Genomic DNA, 20597 nt, shown 5'->3' with positions numbered 1-20597 from the left:
CTCATCTAAACACATCAGCTATTGCTACCATAAAACAAAGGTACACAAATAACTACAGTGCCATAATCCTTGACCTTCTCCTCCATGCCTGTAACACATAGTGACCCATACAATGAGTGGCCAGTGGGCTCTCGCCGGCCAAGCACAGGTGGAGGGCATCGCTCACCCTGCTTATAGAATTTTGTTTGAAAAGGGGGACCAAACACTTTTTTCTGAGGTCCAGATATTTGTAGCATAAAAAAATAAAGTGGACAACACTTTCCACATTATTTGAACAATGTGGACAATCAGGGTAACTACCCAGGTTCCATTTTTTCTTAGCGCAGCAAGCGGGAGAATGCCCATACGTAATTTCATGTACTGCATCGCGTCCAAATACTGCTGACAGCCATGGGTTCTCTTCAAGAGTACATAGCTACTGAGACCATTTGACTGGGCCAATTTTACTAAGGTTTCCCCTTCCAATCTTACGGCATAAACAACTTTCATTGTCTCGTTAAAATTTGAGGGAATAGTTTCAGGATAATGACAAACATGTTCCCAGCCCATGTTAATTAATTCACTTTTAATGGTCGCAAGCCAGGTGATATTTGAACCTCCAGCCTGGGATAGCAAATCCCTAATCGCCTCCCTAAATTTGGCAAGCTTAGGATTTGCCCACATACAGGCCCAGAGATACACAGGTTTTGGGCAGCAGATGAATCCAATACTTTGAATACACATATCCATAAAAATTGGGATATTAGGTGCATTCACAAGGAGCCCAAAAATTGATTTGAGAAATGTTTATTCTGTCACCTGTAATTTGGCACTATTACTTATGCCCCAGAGCTGAGCTCCATATAAGGCCACCTGCCTAGCTTGGGCTATATAAACCTTCAGAATGACACTCACCGCCCCCCTCCATGTTCCTGAGTGAATCGAGAAATAGCACCACAGTGTCTACTTAGATTAAGAACAGCACGGTTAATTTGCACTCCCCATGTGCAGTTAGTCTTCATCCTAACTCCTAAGTAATCGTACCAAAAAACGTGGTCAATGGGCCCATCTTTGAGGGATTTTTTTGAGTCGCAGAGTTTTCCTCCTGAAGTGTTTGGTAAAAACCATTGATTTTCTTTTTTGGTGATTTATAACCAAGCCATGTACCTCAGCAAACACCATATTTTGCAAACAAATGTTTGATTTTTTTTAATCAAACCCAGGCAGCGCAGCATATCAGCATTTTTTTAACAATCAATATAAGCGCAAAACGCCATGATGTTCGTTTATTCATTTTGAAACAGCATCACTAGCAATCCACGCTGGTGCAAGCGGGACGTCACCTATTCAAATGAAAGCCCCCCATTTTTGGCACCCAAAAAGCCACCATCTTGAACCCTTCCCCATTAACTTGGTTCATGGCACCCAGCAAAACAGGCTCACACTGTGCCCCCCCCCAACAGCTCCACAAAGCCACTGAACTACTCGGTGGGCTGAAAAAACGGCTTAACCACTCATACCAAACATTGCCCAATAAAAACTGCCTTGGCAACATGGCGACCGCCCAGGGCACAGTCAAACATTCAAGCTGCCAGGAGGGGGCGTGGCCAGCAGCCATGCAGTGATGCTGACTTCTTTCGGAGTTCCCACAGGATTCTATAAGTGATTGCTATATCAGCTGGTAAATCAAAGCAAATTGGCTCGTAGAGAGCGACAGAACGTGGGAGCAGTGAGAAGGACTTGGCTGGAGGGACGAGAAGGTGAGCGCAAGCCGTGGGAACAGTGAACTCAGTCCGGCGGTGTGAGCAGTCAAGCTCCCGAGATGGCGACTGAGAGTCCCAAGTAAACTGAAAGGGGGAGAGCCGAGCATGAAATGCAGGCAGCGACGGCCGTGCAGCCAGGTAAGGACAACGAGAGGTGCATGAGAGAGCCGGAGACGCTTCATACACCGGAGGCTGCCGGGGGCCAGGCGGATTAAGCTTGGCAGCGGTACACAAGGTGGTGGTTGTGCACCCAGCGCCGACCTGAGGACATTGGCTCCCCTGCCGTCCATGCCGCACAGGTTGGGTGATGCTTGAAGGGAATGGCAGTGGTCCGGAGTGGCGCTCTGGCATGGAGGGGTTCCTCCTCTGCAGGCATCTGTAACACTGACAGCGGAGGGAGCTGACTGGTGTCTCCCTCCGGTGGAGATTCGGTCACTTGCAGACTTTCTGCGCCGACAACCCTGGTGTGCAGGAAACTGCTTGCACAGGTGGTGAGCGTCCGGCAGAGATGCTGTACTGGGTGCCTGCAGGGAACGCCTGTGAAAGAGGAGCCACTGCATAGGTGGGTCAGAGGAGCGGAGCCCCGTCGCTGCTGCCTGGGAGCTCGGCGGCCTGGGGGAAAATACATCATCAGAGGGCTGTGGGGTGTGCATAAACCCGCACCCTCAGACCTAGGGAGTTGCCCAAGGATTTGCTAGCCCTCACTGCAAGGGTGAAGGAAGCGAGCTGAGCCGGTGAAGGAGTAGATTGGGCAGCGGCATCACAGAACATCCACGCCTGAAGCAGCGGCATAGGCAGGGCCTGGCAGGGAGCAGAGGTACGCTGGGGCACAGGCTGGACCACACTTGCCTGCAGGCTGCTAGGGGGGGGGGGGCTGGAACCCGAGTGCATAGGACGCGGGTGCACCCGCTGCACCGTTGCCAGCGCTAGAGAACTGGCACATAGAGAGGATAGACGGCTGGGCAATGTGCGGCGCAACCACAAGGGTCATGCTGAAATAGCCCTGTGGACCTTGCGGTCTGGGCGTTGCACGCAAGTCCGGTAGCACTGGAAGAGGGCACCGAACTGGGAGTGCATTAGTGCTGAGCGAATACACCAGAGGGAGACAGGCGGCCGCCTGGCAGAAAGACTGAGATATTCTTGGCACTGGGTGAGGCACAGTGAGACTCCCGATTGCTATGAAAAATCTCAATAGCTCAACAGGGCAGCTGTCCTTGCAGGGGGACTTGATATGATATGGCATTTATAACTATGACTTGTACATATCAACCCACTTTTCCTTTCCCTCCTGATCGGTCCTACATTTTCTCCACCTGATCCTTAACCCCTCTCCTGTGCCTTTGGTGACAAAGGCAACATCAACTACTGAGAGGGCCTTTCCTGGCTGCTACTAATTTGCTGACCTGAAATGCCCCAGAAAATGACAGTGCAAACGCACCCCTAAACAGCGACTCCTATTAGGCATCTGAGCATACATCAGGCAAGGCTTTAACTTGCTTCTGCAGTAACTCAAAATCAATAGGTTTGCATGCATCTTGCCTGAGCCCTTCTGCCCGGCTCCAACCTTTTAAAGCTGTGCATACTAAAAAAACTTTGGTAGGGTGCCCTTCACCCAATAACTTGCTGTAGAAGGCTATTGTAGAAGGCTATTGCTGCCAGGTGCACCACCGCTCAGCTCCTGGTCTTCTCCTCCTTGTGTGCCCATACTACAAACGAGCGCACCCGCTCTTCAAGCGCACTATCTGGGTTACCAATGCACACAACACACTCAAAAATGTGCCATATTCCTGCTGGTACCTGGATCTAACGCCTGTGTGAGCGATCCCCTCCTCCCGCCCAAGTCCCAGTGAGTCCTGTCCACCAGCTACCACCACTTGCTATTGAACTGCGTCCCCTTCTCCCTGGCTGCAGGATGGCCTTTCCAAATCTTGTTACACTGAAAATGAGAAAGAGCGTCAGCAGCAATATTAACAACACCCTGGGGGTCATTACGACCCTGGCGTTAAGGGTTTAACGGCGCCGTAAAAGGTGTCATCGCCGTTAAACCCTTAACGCCTGATTACGAGGTCCCTTTGCGGGACCCGACCTTAACGGCTGGTTTTACCAGCAGGGAAAGTAGGGTGCCGCAAAGGGACCTTGGTGCTAAGTACGGTGCCGCAATTTGCGCCTTCCCCATTCCCATTGAGCCCTATGGGAATGGGGAATTACCCAAGGGCCCATGGTGAATGGGGAATTACCGCCCCGCCAACCTTGGAATGGGGCGGTAATTCCGCCATTCACCATGGCGGACCCCGGCATGGACCATGGTGCTAATAGCACCATGGTTTAGCGCCGGGGTCGTAATGAGGCCCCCTGAACTCTATGTTCATATACAAGCAGACCATCATCTACCAATTTCCTCAGCACGGCAGCTGAGCACGGCTCAGCACGACAGGACAAGCTGATGATTGTAAGTTTATGGCCTAAACCACTGCCTTATTGTGAGACCAAAAACACACCCTTTTGTTCCCCATTTCACTTGGCCATAAAATGAGGGCTGCCACGATAGGGAAGAGCTCCAGAGCCCTGATATTCTTGGTCCTACCTTTCTTGCGCCATTGGGTCAGTCATTTCTGCGCACACCATTCCTGCCCTAGGATGACCCCAAAACCCTAATTTCCTTATGCATCAGAATACAGCTGCAGCTCCCAGCTTGTCTCCCATGGATCTCTCAATAACTGCACCCTGTTAAACCCTAGCAGGAATGACAGCCACATTCGCAAGTCTTTTTTTAGGGCAGAGTCAAGTCGAATGTGATGGTGCCTCTGTGTAACCCCTGCTGTTGCCCTTGCCAACCTGCGTGCAAACACCCTGCCAAATTCAACTTCAACTTGCCCAACAGCTGTTGGACTTTTTCCAAAGTGCTCCTGTCTTTGGATAGGTTGTTTTCTATCTTGTAAATCAGTCCCTGTACTTCATCAGTGGGCAACCTGCAAGTGCCCCTTGCTGTATTGATTTTGATACTCAAAAACTTTAGCAGCTCTGTGGGGCCCTGTGTTTTTTCAGGTGCTAGCGGAATGCCCATCGTAGCCATCAGGGTCTGAAAGGAAGTCAGTGCACGAGGAATGCCCTTCCTATGAAAATGAAATAATCTAGGTAGTGTATGATGCTTCCCTGCTGTTCCTCCCTGCGCGCAGCACACTCTAAGAAAGTGGTGAAAGCTTCAAACAGTGCACAAGACACTGAGGAACCCATGGGCATACAAGCCAATGTCAAATGTTCCCTCCCACATAACATGTAAAAGCAGTCGGGGTGCACTGGCAGTAGCCAAATGCAGATTCTATGTCTACATTGGCCAGGAGTGCCCTCCTGCCCATACTGTAAATGCAGGGTGGAAAACACCTAAACTAAACCTAAATATAAGACTAGCGCAAGTGTCGACCATCAAATGAAAATAAGGCAGCCCGAGTGGCGTTGTGTAAGAAAAACCTATTGCCAATCCTTAAGCTAAATACAAAAGAGTGTGCAATAGAGTTTCAATAAAGAAAGAAGTGTTCTCAAATAATAAGTCATGATGTGATTGCCAGGGGTCTCCCTTCCCCATGTTTTCAGCACAGGACAAGGTGGGTCTCCTGAGCAAAGCACACACTCCAGCTTTCCCCAGCACGAGCCGCCAATTCCGCTCCAGCTATCAGTTTCTCTGATGGTTAAAGTCTCTTTTCAATAAAAGTTCCTTACCTTCAAAGTTCTGATACCCTCAACAAACGAACACCAAAGTTCTGTTCCACTTCTGGTTTTGGGTGACGGCTTCACCCCTAGTTCCCCTCTCTTCCGGGCGCAGACCTTTCACAGCCGTACTCGATGAACTTTAGGTGATAACTTTTCACCCCTGGATCACCTCCGTCGGGCTCGGACCCTAAATTACAAGCGGGACAGTTCACTTCGTATCTTAATATCCTTTTGAACAAATCTCCAGGGTTCATCCCTGCTAGTTGGCCTCCCTCTTCCGGGTTCACTCTGGCCACCTTTTGCACAACGTTTCACTGTAGGTGTCCCTCTGTAGATTCTCTCCTATCAGTACACCGGTCACAGGGACCTCAAGGCTCTGCCCCTTCTCATTAGCATCCCTCTGCCGGGTTCACTCTTTACCAAGCAGGATTCAGTTCCCTTTCGCTTCCTGATCATTTGATGGTCAAAGACTTTCGACGGTACAGAGGATTTTGCATGACCCCTGTATGACCACTTTGACCCCTGTTCTCGCCTTCTTCCCAAGGTTTTCTGGTACCTGTAGTTCCACAATAGGGTAATCACCACAAGCCTGCTCCCACGTGGAACCTGACTCTGCTCTGCTGGTTTTCCCGTTTTCTTAAAAGTTCTTTGTTTTCAAAGTTCAGTTAGCCTCTTGCTACTTCTGTTCAGCACAATTCAGTTTCTTCATCGGTTCTCCCCCTCGACTCACTGATTGTGATGGACGGCTTTTACTTTTCCATCTGTAAAGTCAAGGCCGGTACCATGGGGCCAAACGTCTCTCCCCGGCTTGGCTTTCAGCCGAGAAGGCACCCGGGTACCGTTGACATCTGCTGCAGCACACACAGGCTATTATTCTTGGCTCTCTGTTGATAAGGGCAAGGTCACTTCTCCCCCCCTGGTCTCCTCTCGACGACTTTCACCTTCTCTTGTACTGCCGAACGGAACTAGCTCTCACATCGTGCTGTCTGCCTTGCTCATACTGTGCTGTCTTGCTCCACCTTTTATACCTGTGGGGAAAGAAAAGGACCATCAGGTGTGTGTGATTTAGGTTAATTGCCTGACTTTGCCTGACTCTTGGGTTGGGACATGTCAGGTAAACAGTTTTATCATCAGTCCTTTTATATCACTGTGTAAACAGGTGTTCGGGTTGGAAAAGGGGGGTGGTAGAGACTCCAGGTATTGCACGATAGGAAGAGGAAAAGGTGTTATATGAAATGATAGCTTTCGTACAAGGGGGTTTGTTAAATTTAGAAGGGCAAGATTTGTTGGGTTTGAGGAACAAACAGGAATTACCAGGATTGCTGTCAGAAACTAAACGGGGATTGTGGGAACAGTAGTATTTGGTCCAAATAGAATGGGAGTGTGACAAATCATAATCGGGGGGGACGTAGAGAAGAATGACCAGCAGTGTTTGGATAGGAAACAGAAGAAAGGTGATTCTGGGTGTTGTGGTTTTTGAGAGTTACCGGGTTTGGGCTCTTAGGGGATTTGCAAGATTTGTAGGGGTGGCAGGATTTGAATAAGAGGGGTTTCTTTTGAAGGAAGGGAGGTAGACGCAACACAAACTTTAAAGGCCTTAGGGACTTCTTCTTCCGCATCTCCTTCTTCAGTAAAATACTGCGTCTCACCTAGGTCATTTCCCCGAGCATAACACCAGACTCCCCTACCAAGGTGAGCCTCCCTCGCTCATCCACCCCCAGGGTTTGGATCTGAGAGCGCCAGCCCTTCCATGGACACCTGAATAAGGGATTCCTGAGATCTACTTGGGGGAATACCCCAAGGTTTTACTTACTCAAGGTATGCTAGGGGCGTGCTTATATGTATTGCACCAGGTGACCCCTTCGGAATGGTAAAACTTAAGCCTGACTATGAGGGAAGAATAGTTCTGGCACATGGATTAATTGAAAATAGGGAAACATACATCATTAATACTTATGCGCCCAATAGCGATGCCACAACTTTCTTCAGGTCTCTCTATCGTACGCCAGCTGAGTTCCGAAGTGCCATGTGGGTGTTGGGAGGGGATTTCAACTGCACACTTAACCCTTTACTAGATAGGACGGATGACAAATATAGCAGACCCTTTCCCCCCACACAAGAGCCCTGGGAGCCATATTACGAGACCTGGGACTAGTAGATATATGGAGGGACATCCACGGACAGGACAGAGGTTATTCACACTATGTGGTGCCCTCTGGGGTCTACACCCGACTGGATTATTTGTTTACTGGGCAGGACACTGCTGGGAAATTTGTACGGGCGGAGTACCTGGCTAGAGTCCTCTCGGCCCACGCTCCATTGCTGGCCACTTGGCCGTGACACTTTCCCAGGCCCCCGGTCCCGACCTGGCGCCTGCGTACCGAGGCCCTACAGGAAGATGAGTTCTGGGAATATCTCAGAGAGAGGATAAGGGAATATTTTGAGTTAAATACGGCAAGAGGGGAAGAGGGTGGCACACTGTGGGACGCATTCAAAACGGTCATACAGGGAACGGCAATCAGTAAATGGGGGACTCTGGAATGGGCTCCTAGGGTCACTGGAGAGAGCGGAGACAGAAATAGAAAAGCTTGAACCAAGTGGGGAAAGGGAGGAGAATGCTGAGGGGGTGCCTGCTGATCATGAGACAGGATTGTATTAAAAATTGGGATAGACTTGGTAAGTTTAATTACATCAGGTACACCCAGAGAATACATGCAGAGGGGATAAGTCAGGCAGGCTGTTGGCGTGGTTGTGCTGCAGGGAGGAACCCTGGGTCATGATTCACATCATACAGCAGGAAATGAATTAGTTTTTTTCGGGGTACTATGAGACGTTATACTCAGAAGCACAGGAAGACTGCAAGTCTGAAATCATGGAAGCTTTGGATGAGATAGGGCTGAACCAATTGTACGAGGCAGGGGCAGACAGTTTGGAAGCCCCACTCATGGTGGAAGAGGTCTTGGAGATCCTACGGTCACTGCCAACGGGTAAGAGTCCTGGGCCTGACAGGAGACTTTTATAAAACTTATGCGGCGGAGCTGGCACCGAAGCTCCTAGTGTTATATGAGGAGGCATGGGAAAGGGGCATACTCCATCAGAGTATACCAGAATCCATGATTGTACCAATATTAAAGCCGGGCAAGCCTCCTCTGGACTATAGGACTATATGTATATCGACCATTGTCCATGATTAACCAGTACTACAAAATTCTTACCGCCCTGCTGACGAATAGTTAAAGGAAGTGATTTGCTGTTTAATACACACGGGCCAGACGGGATACGTGCCAAACAGGAGTACTGCTTGGAATTTACGGCGATTACATCATGTAATGGACGGCACTAGCTGTCTGGGGATTGAATGCGCCGTGGTTTCATTGGATATAATTAAGGCGTTCAACTTCGTCAGGTGGGACTACATGCACGCAATGTTACAGTGTCACAGGTTTCCCCCCTTCTCACCTGTCTATGTTGCCTGATGTCCTCCTTGGGTGGAGTATTCTTTCGTATGGTTCGGGACTTAAATAAGCCTGCTCGGCCGTCCTCGGCTTCCAGATTATGTTCAGCTTCGATGTCCAGGATCACGGGAAACTCCAGGAGATGAAGGTGATGGGGGCGCGCGGAAGCAGCACAGAGATTCCGGGAAGTAGAAAAGAGGGAAGAAGTCGAAAGAAGGGGATCCAGGAACCAGGGAATAGCAAGTAGCGCTAGAGAAGTTTGGAACACACGTCCGATCACAGCTAATAGCAGCGTTGAGACGCGTGGGGCCGCGGGGGTGTGGCTTCTTTATAGAGGACGCTGCGTAGAAGGTGAAGACTGGCGAGCAGCGTACTGAGCTTGCCGCCATGTTGGTAGTATTATGGAGTGTAAGGCCCGACGTGACAGGGACCAGGAAGACCAGAAGGGGCGAGTTCGATGGTTCATGACAGCCAGAGGTTCGGGATAGGGGGCGAATTTCGCAGGTGGGTGAAATTACTGTATATGAAGTCCCAAGCCCAAGTGCGTACTGGACGATAGATCTCCCAGGAATGAGGGTTGCAGAGGGGTACTAACCAGGGTTGCCCCCTATCCCAGATGCTATTAATCTTGGCCTTGGAGCCGCCGCTGGCAGTCTTTTTGCGTAAGCAATATGAGGCAGCAGGGAAAATGGTGAGTGGGGTTCGAGACATCTTATATACATGTATGCAGACGACATGCTGGTTTATATACACTCACCAGCAGACAATTTAGAGCACATACTAGATGTGATAGACGAATTTGGTAGGATCTCTGGTATCCGAGTGAGTAAGGAGAAGTCCTGCCTGTTTCCGCTTGCAGGCCTGGTGGGGCTGGCTCTGCATGGCTTGCCTGAGTTGGGGCTGAAGCGGCAGATGGATTCCTTTATATACTTGGGGGTCACTGTCAAACATGACAGTTGCAGAGCATAAGCAGAACACACAGAAGGCTTTGGGGGGTATTTGTAGATCAATGGCCTTTTGGCAGCGCCTACCTCTGTCGGTGATGGACAGAGCGGCCCTGTTGAAGATGGTGATGTTACCCCGCCTGCTCTACCACTTCACTAACATTCCATACAATATCCCCAAAAAGTTATTTGCAGACCTAGATTCAAAAGTGCGCAGCTTCTTATGGGGGAATGGTAGATGCAAAGTAGGTTTGCAAGTGTTGCATGGGGAATACGATCAGGGCGGAATGAGGTTGCCAAATTTTGAGCTGTACTATCTTGCCGAGCAGTTACAGTTTGTGTCTGGCTGGCTGGCAGATGAGCATACTCTGGACACGGGATTATTGCAGCATTCAACAGGCAAGAACTGTACTCCCTGAAGATTCCGCTGATTGGTTTCGGCTGGGTTGGGACAGGATACTGTGCGGCAGATCAGCAGAAGATGGCAGACACAGGCATACATTTCGGAACACTGAGGAAACACACAGGCATACATGAGGGACAATTTGTGATGTTTCAGACCCTGGTCAATAATATCCAGAAGAAATGGGCACGTTTTAGGGTGGGCATTGAAGAAGATGGGGTGTTGGGCTTGCTGTATGACATAGCTGAGGGCGGACAAGCAGTCTCCAGATTGTATGAACTACTGCTGTCTACACGTGATACCGGGGGCACAAACTGAGGGAGAGATTGGAGGCGGATGTTGGGCTTGAGTTCACAGACGCAGAATGGCAGCACTTACTGGCATATGCCAAATCAGTATCCAGTAACACTAGATTTAAAATCACTCAGCTGTATGTGCTGCATAGGGCATACCTGATTCCTTAGAGGCTCTAAAGGTTTGGGAGCACGAGAGTCTCTAACTTCCCCCGATGTGGACAGGAGGACGCAGACGTCTTCCACATGTTTTGGTCATGTCCTGTCATCATCAGGTTTTGGCGAAGTGTGGTGGTCTGGTGGCGATTGGAAGACTGGTGATTCACAAGTGGCCACCAGAGGCGTTTTTGCTGGGTCTGTATGTGGGGAGGGGCAGTCATGACCATTGGCCGAGTGATGTATAGGTATGTCCTGGGAGGCACCTGTGGTACCTAGCATTTAGGACTGGAGGGTTGATTTGAAGAGGTGGGCCTTGGCAGAGTCAGCGGCTTGGCACAGGGCTGCACAGAGAGGGCCTGGAGAGGACTGTAAGGATGTGAACTCCTGGGACGCACTGGTACAGGCCATGTTCCCCCTCATCAGATTAATTACCACCAGTGGCCGCCACTGAGAATGTAACCTAATTCCAGGGTGATCACTGGGTGGAACTTGAGAGGCATGAGATACAGCTAAGGGGGGCTACTGCTCCCCTACATTCAATGGGGTGCATGAACAAAGATATCAAGTGACTGGATCTATCAGGGGTGATTGGACCGTGTCATGGGAAGAGGTGCGGGAGCTGGCAGAGGGCATTGAGATGGGGTCTTTGCAGGGAGTGCGCTAGCGGAAGGCTATGTCAATTTGTCACAAATTAAATGTATTGGGCTGTAAGTTTCGATGTTATGGTCTGCAATCTTTTTTTTCTCCCCCGATTCCTCTTCTGTTTGTTTGTTATGTTCACAAAATGCCAATAAAGAGTTTAAACAAACAAAGAAAACATTCTAGTTGCCACTCTTGCATTTAAAACCACCCTGTCTGCACAGCAACGGTCCAGGGCACATGAATAATGTTTATGCCAAGTTTGTGAACCAGGCATTTTCCTGCACATTGGCGAACAAACGACGCACATTCAAAATAACCGTGGTGGCATGGCGACGGCCCTGCGCACAGTATAAAATTCAAGCCACCAACCTTGTATTAAAGAACTGCCCTGGCGACACGGCGCGTATGCGCAGAGGTTTTGAATTTTGTATTTCCTGCGTGGTAGGGAAACCAGATAACTGCCATGCTACGGTAACCCAACAAAATCACAGAAACAGAGTTTATGAGACTACCGTGGTGGTATGGCAACCGCCCAGGGTACTAAGCAGCGATCAATGAAGTAAAAACATCAAGTAGTACATTCCACTAACCCGGGGGAAAACACAGCTATCTTCCCACAAGCCAAGGACCAGAGCTGCTAACAGCAACAGTATGATTCCGTGCCAGACTGACCGCACCCTGAAAGCAAACTCCAGAGAAAGCAGAGCAAAACTGAAGGGCCAGCACTTTGGATCCCATACATTCCTGCCTACATTCCCAAAAGCGAAACCCGGGTAAAGATGTCACTGATGCCCCGCCCACTTCCCCAAGACCCCACCCACCCAACTTGACTTTAAATAAAATAAAAAAAGGGCTGAGAGACACGTGAACACGCAAACAAACAAAAGAAAAAGAGTAGTCTTTTTTTTGTTTTGTTTGCATGTGTGCGGGTGTCACTCTCTTCACATCAGTGCAGAAGATACTGCTAACTGGTCGCCGGCCTTCAGATCTGTTGCAGATCCTTAGTTTCTGCCCAATATCATATCATAAGGTTTGGGCCAAGAGATTCACATCCCAGGTTGCATCACAGAAGAATGGAGAATTGAGTATCGGCATAGGTCCTAAACTGTCGTGATCCAAAAATTGGACACTATTGATGAAGTGTACACTATATGTCACAAGTCTCTCCCCTTCTCACCTGTCTTTCCTGTTTGCTTTCGACTTCTTCCGCACGGTCCGGGATTTGTATAAGCCTGCGCGCGGGTCTTCGGATTCCAGCGTGCTTCGTTCATATTGTCCAGGAAGGAACAATGTCCGTGCTCGGAGGCACGGAACCCGTGGCTCGAGCGCGGGTGAAAATCCAGGATGTTTTTGGGTAAGTTGTGGGATGAAAGGAAAAAGAGGAGGAAAACAAGGAACCGGGAATAGAGATCAGGAAAACAGCCCCGAGCGAACTCCGACAGCACACGTCCAGCTACGGTGAGCAGTAGCGTTGAGACGCACAGAGCCGCAGGGGCGTGTCTGTTTTGTAGAACGTGGAGCCTGTAACGCAAAGACTGGTAAGCAGCGTTCCGCATCAAGCGGCCATGTTGGAAGGATTACTGAGTTCAATCCCCTATGTGTCAGGGACCACGAAGTCCAAAAGGGACGCAGACAGCGGTTCATGACAGTATACCTCCTCTGAAGTCCAGCTCCTCCGGGTTTGCCCGGATGTATAAGGTGGTATCTTCGAATCAGCCTGGGAGCATTCATGTTTGACACGGGTTCCCAGGTGTGCTCACTGGGAGGGTACCCTTTCCATTCGACCAAATATTGTAGTTGACCACGTCGGTATCTAGAGTCACAGATTCTGGAAACTTCATATTCAAGTTGGTCATTAATAATCACTGGGGTTTATCTTGGAGCAGTTCGAGAGGGTTGAACATATGGTTTGAATAGAGAGGTGTGGAAGACAGGTTGGATCCTTTTCCATGATTCTGGTAGCCGAAGTCCAAAGGCCACTGGGTTGATGATTTCTTTTATAGAAAAGGGGCCGTAATACCTGGGAGCGAGTTTATTTGGTCGCAGATGTCGAGGAAGGAGTTTTGAGGATAACCAGACTTTATCGCCTACTGAGTAAGAAGGCCCGGGTCTTCTTTTGGAGTCGGCATGATGTTTAACGTCTTTTCGGGCCTTTTCTAAGTGTTCCTTTGCTTCTTTGTGTACATTAATACGGGTTTCAATCCAGGAATCAACTGTAGGAACTGGAGTAGGGTGTGGGTATCAGGTCTGTCACTAATGTCTTCCTCTTCACTTAAGGATTGGAGCTCACTGGTTCCCCCTTCCTCCTCACCTGATGTCGTAGAGGAATAATCCAGCTTCTGTCGTCGAGATTTCCGTGTATCTGGTTTCTTTTTTTTTAGCAGATAGGATCTGCCTCGAAAGGAAGCCACCGTGATTTCAGTACTGAAAATCCCCGGTGGCTCCTCTCCGCAACAGCCGAGAAGTTACAGGGGAAAAAGCCAATGGCTGAAAAAAAAAACAAGATATTGCAGGAATTAATATGTCGGCTAGTCTTTGAATAGCTCTTGAATATGCTCGGAAGGGTATAAGCAAGATGAGCACAGGTTGCTCTACGATGAGAGCCAGATATAACAGCAGGAGGATACTAGGGAATCAGATAGCAGGGTAGAAAAATGGGAGAACCGGAATACAAAGGATAACGGGAACTCACAAGAAAACCACACGAACAAAGTAAAGAGGAAACAGAGTAAGAGGAAAACGTAACGAACCAAAAAATGGATGGCACTGGAGAAATAATGAGAAAAGAGGAACTCGAGCGGAGTACCACACGCAGTGTGCCAAGGTAAGTAGAGGAGAGGGCGGATCACCGCCAAGGGAATCCAAGAAGTTGCAATGCGCCGATTTGCCCAGTGAAGTGTAGTAAATACAATCGACGGCGACCATGTTGGAATAGACTAGACCGCAACTCACGTTGTAAGAACAATGTGATGGAACAGTCTAATGGCGGCCGTACTTCCACCTATTCCACACCCGCCAGTTTCCCCGGTTCATGACAGTGGGAGAATGGAAGGTAGAACTGACAAATGAAATCCTTAACTACTGAAGAAGGGACTGGTGTTGATAGCTGAATGATCCGAAATTGTTGTAGGCGAATTCGGCCACAGGTATTAAGAGTGACCAATCATCCTGGACCTTTGTGGTGAAGCAACGAAGATATTGGGCCTCATTCCGACCCTGGCGTTAACCAAGGCGCTATTAGCGCCTTGGTTGACGCCGTTATTTTTCCAGCTCCGCCATGGTGAATGGTGGAATTAACGCCCCATTCCAAGGTTGGCGGGGTCGGTAATTCCCCATTCACCAAGGGCCCTTCCCATTCCCATTTTTGCCCCATAGGGCTCAATGGGAATGGGGAAGGCGCTAATTATGGCACCGTAAATTATGGTGCCGTAATTAGCTCCTAGGTCCCTTTGCGGGTTGGTTTTTTAACGCCTGCAAAAAGCAGGCATTAAGTACCAACCCGCAAAGGGAACTCGGAATAGGGCGGTAAGGGTTTAATGGCACCGGTCTCGTTAACGGTGACCGTTAACCCTTACCACCCTACTCGGAATGACCCCCATTGTTCCAGAGTTTGGTTTACTCGTTCAGTGGCTCCATTGGTCTGTGGGTGATAACCTGAGGACAAGGCACGTTGGATTCCCAGTATACGACCTAATTGTTTCCAGAACTGGGATATGTATTGGGGTCCTCGGTCAGAAATGATCTTGGAGGGTAGCCCATGAAGCCAGAATATGTGTTCCAGGAAGATTCCGGCGAGTTCAGATGAGGATGGCAGTTTGTATAAAGGTGTAAAATGAGCCATATGAGTGAACAAATCAATGGTAACCATGATAGTTCTGTATCCCCTGGAAGATGGTAGTTCCACAATAAAATCTGTTGCAATTAATTCCCAGGGTCTTGTTGGTATTGCTGGTTGAAGCAGTAGACCTGCCGGTTTCTTATTATCATGTTTGTTCTGATTGCAGACTGCACATGCCTGGATATGAATTCGGACATCCTCTTTCATCCTCGGCCACCAAAATTGTCTTTGTATTGAACGGAGGGTGTTGGTGATGTCACAGTGTCCTGAATGAAAAGTATCATGACATAGACTTGTGATCTTTTGCCGCAGTCCAGGAGTGGGGATGACCAAGCGATTGTCCTTGAACAGATATCCGTCCCTTGTCTTGAGTTTCCATTGATTGTTTCTCTTAAACTCCTTCCAGGTTTCAGAGGACTGAGTTTGAATTCGAATATCCTCCAGGAGTGTGATTGCTTGGGCAACAAATATTGTGTGGGGGAACATCCTAGGAAAAGTCCGATCTTCAAGGGTTTCGTAATCAGGATGTCTGGATAAGGCATCGTCTATTTTGTTGTGTGTTCCAGGGACATGATGGATTTGAAACTGATATTGAGCAAAAAAGAAGGCCCAACGGGCTTGATGGCTGTTTCTGCATTCTAGGGATTGCAGGACTTGAAGATTCCGATGGTCTGTGTGGACCTGTACCGGGTGTTTGGCTCCCAGGAGAAGATGATGCTAATCAGTGAAAGCCTGGCGGATGGCTAGCAGTTCCTTTTCCAGGATGGAATAATGAGTTTCACTGGGAGTCAAGGTGCGAGAAAGATAGGCGATGGGGTGTTCTAATTTATCATCAAGTTCCTGTGGACTGCCCCGATGGCGTAGTTGGAGGCATCAGTTTCCACAAGAAAAGGGCGATCAATGTCGGGTTGAGCTAAGATGGGAGCTTGTGTAAACTCCGACTTCAAGCGTTGGAAAGCCGTATCTTGGGCTGAGGTCCACTGAAAGGGGTTATCCTTCTTTAGCAATGTAACAATAGGATGTACAATCTTCGAAAAGGTTGGTATAAATTTCCGATAGAAGTTAGCAAGCCCCAGGAAGGATTGAATTTGTTTTACAGTAGTTGGAACGGGCCAGGATAGAATGGAATCTACCTTTGAGGGTTCCATTCCAATCCCCTTAGGGCTAAGAACGAATCCGAGATAGTGAACAGTTGATACATAGAAAAGACACTTCTTGGGTTTGGCCAGGAGCTTATGTTAACGTAGACGTTGTAAAACTGCCTTTACGTGTTCTTGTCATGATTCCTACCCCCGGGCATCCGGACCAGGTCCATCTGTCCCAGGAGCAGGCATCCAGATACTTGGGAAAAACCCAGCAGCCCCGGCTAGGGGCTATCTGGGTACAGTCCTGGCGCCTTAGGCGCGAGGCTCATAGATGGGGTCAGTCCTGGCGCCATAGGCACCAGGCTCATTTGCTTTCACTTACCTCATGCAGACCATGCTGCTCAGCATTCAAACCAATGTGATGTCTGAAGGGGGACTACTTTATTTCAGGGACTATTTTCTTACTCGGGTGTGGTCTTGGGAACTTCTTACCTGGGACTACTTTGAAGGCTATTTAAACCACGCCCGAAGAGCAGCTCACGCTTCCCGTTATTCTGCATCCTGCAGCGTAACGCTCACCGTGCCTGCAAGCCAGCATCCAGTCTTCTGCCAGGCCCGCCTCGAGTCTGGAGCTCCTAGAAAAAAGGGAGAAAGAAGGAAAAAGGTTAGAACAAGAACAATATTCATTTCCTCACCTGATTCTGGATCCATCGCGCCTTCGAATAGGAAGAAAGACGTTATTTGATGCGCGTCGCATCGCCTGCTGCAGCGCCGCGCTATACTCACCAGTCTTCGCAGCACCTCCACGATCCACCTCTGTCTTCATCCTTTCTTCGCCAAACTCCGGCACCTAAGGGGAATAAAGAACAGCAAGGTGAGCCGAGAGAATAATAAGGCAATATTAGTCACCACAGTAGATGTACCTGATTTTACCGCCGGAGGCATTCTTCATCTCCACGGGCCGGCGCAGCCTCCATTCATCTTCGCCGAACTCCGGCACCTAAGGGGAGTAAAAGGACAGCCAGGTGAGCCAAAAGAACAAACCAAGGGAATCTCTTTCACCATAATAGACTTACCTGATTTTACCGCCGGAGGTATTATTCCTCAAAACGCCATAATTTCTCACTCTGCACCTGTAATAAGGGAGAGCAACAGATTACATACAGTTGTCATTTACTGGACAGTGTTGGATAATACAGACTCTTACCTGAACTTTACGAGCCGCACGAGGCAATCTTCTCTAGGGTCAAGCTGCAAGCTGCAAGGAATCGGACAAGAGTGAAAGTCAGACATTTTGAACTCTTGTGAACTATATACTTACGGCTCCTCGCCAGGAACCTCAGAGTCAATATTGTTCTGGAACTCTCCAATTCCTTCGGACCAGTGAAGTAACTGGTTATCTACGCGCCCCTGCATTCTACGCAGGATGGAGAGCTCATCCTTTAAAAACCTAAGGTGAGAATATAAGAAGAGACATCAGAGGTGATTAGAGGGGAGAACAGTGGGGGAGGGGGTTATCACTCAAATCCACGGGTGGCTAATTCCCTTTCTCCACTTTCAGGAGAATACTTTTTCGGGTCAAGCAGACGAGATTAGGTGGGCCTGTCCAGTCTGTCATCTCTGCACTACGCGTCACCTGGGTGGAAACCGCAGCTGTCCAGTTCCGATCGACGCCCCTGTGGGAGCCAGATGAGCGTAACAGAACGCGAAGCCAACCCACAAAATCCCACCCGGGCGTTATGGAGACCTCAGAAACTGACCAACTGGCCCAATTACTAGGGGAACTAAGGGCTGAAGTACATTCTGCCTGCCAAGAAACTAATGCGCTCAGGAGAGAACTGATTTTGTCAAAGGAGCGAACTGATGACCTTGCTAGGCAATTGCTGCAAAGCCAGGCTGGACAAACACCCCTGCCTGGACTAGGGGGAAACCCAACTCCTGTTTCATCAAGCAACCCTGTGCAAGTAATCCTACCAGGAACTATTCCTTTAGCTCCGCCCGAACGCTTTGCTGGGGACCCCAAAAGGTTCGCCGTGTTTATGAATCAATGCCGCCTGCACTTTTTATGCAGACCTGGAGCCTTTCCAAATGATCAAGCCAAAGTAGCCTTCGTATTATCATATCTCAGTGGTAGCGCAGCCGATTGGTCGATTCCTCTAGTCAACCAGGACGACCCTCTTCTTCGTGACTTTCAGGGTTTTCAATTGAGCATGGAAAGACTATTCGCCCGACATTCACAGGGACAGGCCCTGGATAACAAACCTTTGTCCATGCGACAGGGTAACCAGGATCTACTAACCTAAATCGCTACCTTCAATAGGTTGGTGGTGGAAACAGGATGGCCCGAGGTAAAGCGAATTACATTATTCCATCGTGGACTGCGAGGAGAACTCAAAGATGTTTTGGCTCAAGTTGTGAACCCACCTCAGGATTGTGCTGAATATATAGACTTAGTGGTCCAGATAGATCGCCGGCTTCAGAATAGAAAGGCGGATCGAGCTAAGTTTGAGAATCAAGTGTTGGTTAAACCCAATGTTACCCCCCAAAGGAACGGATGCACCGGAACCCATGCAGATGGGGGTGGTTAGGGGACCTTTAACTCAGAAGGAAAGAGACAAGAGATGACAGTTGCACTTGTGTCTGTACTGTGTAACCTCGGGACATTTTCTACGGGATTGCCTGGTAAAACCACCCAAAAAGGTGGTAGGAGCTGCGGACGAGAGTCAAACAGAGTCTGATCCGGGAAACGACCACGCCCGACAAGCGTAGAGGTCCGCTTGCTGAGCTTAAAGAAGAACATTCAGACCTTGCACCTAATCGTGCCAATGGTCCTCATTGATCCTAGGCAGCCATCACGTATGCATGCAGTAAGAGCGTATGTAGATAGCGGGGCCATAGGAAACTATATGGATCAAGAACTGGCTTCAAGGATGAACCTATCACTTTGCAAAAGAACCACTACAGATGTCATCACAACCGTCGATGGAACTGAAATTGCCTCTGGGCCAGTAACTTTTTCCACTACAGAGATGACACTGGTGGGTCAAGATGGGCATCGAGAAAGCATTGTGTTTGACTTAATCAAGGCTCCACAATTCCAAATAATTCTGGGAATGCCATGGTTGGAAACACATAATCCTTGTATAGAATGGCGAGAGAAGAGAATGACCTTCCCAAATTGTACACACACCTGTTACCAAAAAAAAACCTTGAACAAGGGCCTGGCCACAGTCACTAACCCACCTGTTCAGTTACCTCAGGAATATCAAGAATATCTGGATGTTTTTCAGAAAGAACAGGCAAACACTTTACCACCTCACAGATCTTACGATTGTCAGATCGATCTTGTACCCGGTGCACAACCCCCGTGCAGCAGGATCTACGCCCTTACGGAGCCTGAAAACCTTCACCTACGACAATACCTGGATCAATACCTTGCTAATGGCTTCATTCGCCCATCCAAGTCTCCTGCATCCTCAGCTCTCTTCTTCGTACCTAAAAAGGAAGGTGACCTTAGAACATGTATAGATTACCGCGCATTAAACCAAATTACGGTAAAAAAATGATACCCTTTGCCTCTGATCCCCGAATTACTGGACCAAGTTAAGGATGCTTGTATCTATACTAAGTTAGATCTCCGAGGGGCATATCATCTGGTACGCGTGAAGAAAGGCGATGAATGGAAGACTGCCTTTCGCACCAAATACGGATTATTCGAATATCAGGTGATGCCTTTCGGGTTGTGCAATGCACCGGCAGCCTTCCAGTATTTTACGAATGATGTTTTTCGCGAACTCATTGACATCTGTGTTGTTGTTTACATAGACGACATTCTAGTGTACTCCTCCTCAAGATCAGACCATGTTAAGCACGTTCGAGCAGTCCTTGAAAAATTACGCCAACACAAGTTGTATGCAAAGTTGGAAAAATGTGTCTTTCATTCCACAGAAGTTGAATTTCTAGGATTTATCCTGACCCCAAAAGGAGTTCGAATGGACTCTCGAAACGTGGATGCCATTCTCAAATGGCCATCACCCAGTTCAGGTAAAGGAGTTCAAAGCATGCTTGGCTTTGCTAATTTCTACCGGAGATTTATCCCTGAACGCTCTCATATTGTACATCCCATCACAGCACTTTTGAAAAAGAACAAGTGCTTCTTGTGGACTGAAGAAGCTGAAAAAGCCTTCCAAGATCTAAAACTGAAATTCACGTCTGCACCTGTTTTAAAACATCCTCGTTCCGAGCTTCCATACATAGTTGAAACGGATGCATCCAGTTTAGCCATGGGAGCTGTGCTGTCTCAGAAGGATCCGGAAACCGGCCAAATT

At 48.7% G+C, this 20597-nt stretch overlaps 1 protein-coding gene across 2 annotated transcripts in view; it reads left to right on the top strand.

Annotated features, from left to right (window-relative positions):
• TTC24 (tetratricopeptide repeat domain 24) overlaps positions 1-20597 on the top strand; it is a 639301-nt gene that overhangs the window by 134535 nt on the left and 484169 nt on the right. The window contains exon 1 of one of the 2 annotated variants that reach the window (XM_069607145.1): positions 1711-1880. The exons of the other annotated variant lie outside the window; for it this stretch is intronic. Within the exon in view, the coding sequence (XP_069463246.1) occupies positions 1853-1880 (28 nt within the window). The 5' untranslated portion in view covers positions 1711-1852. Of the gene's footprint in view, positions 1-1710; positions 1881-20597 lie in introns of those variants that run through there. 2 annotated transcript variants of the gene reach the window in all.

The sequence above is a fragment of the Ambystoma mexicanum genome, chromosome 1p (assembly GCF_040938575.1).
Source record: "Ambystoma mexicanum isolate Mex_15411 chromosome 1p, UKY_AmexF1_1, whole genome shotgun sequence".
In the NCBI taxonomy this organism is placed as follows: domain Eukaryota; kingdom Metazoa; phylum Chordata; class Amphibia; order Caudata; family Ambystomatidae; genus Ambystoma; species Ambystoma mexicanum.
Note: the sequence above shows the minus strand (reverse complement) of the source record. Positions and strands in the feature narration are given on the sequence as shown.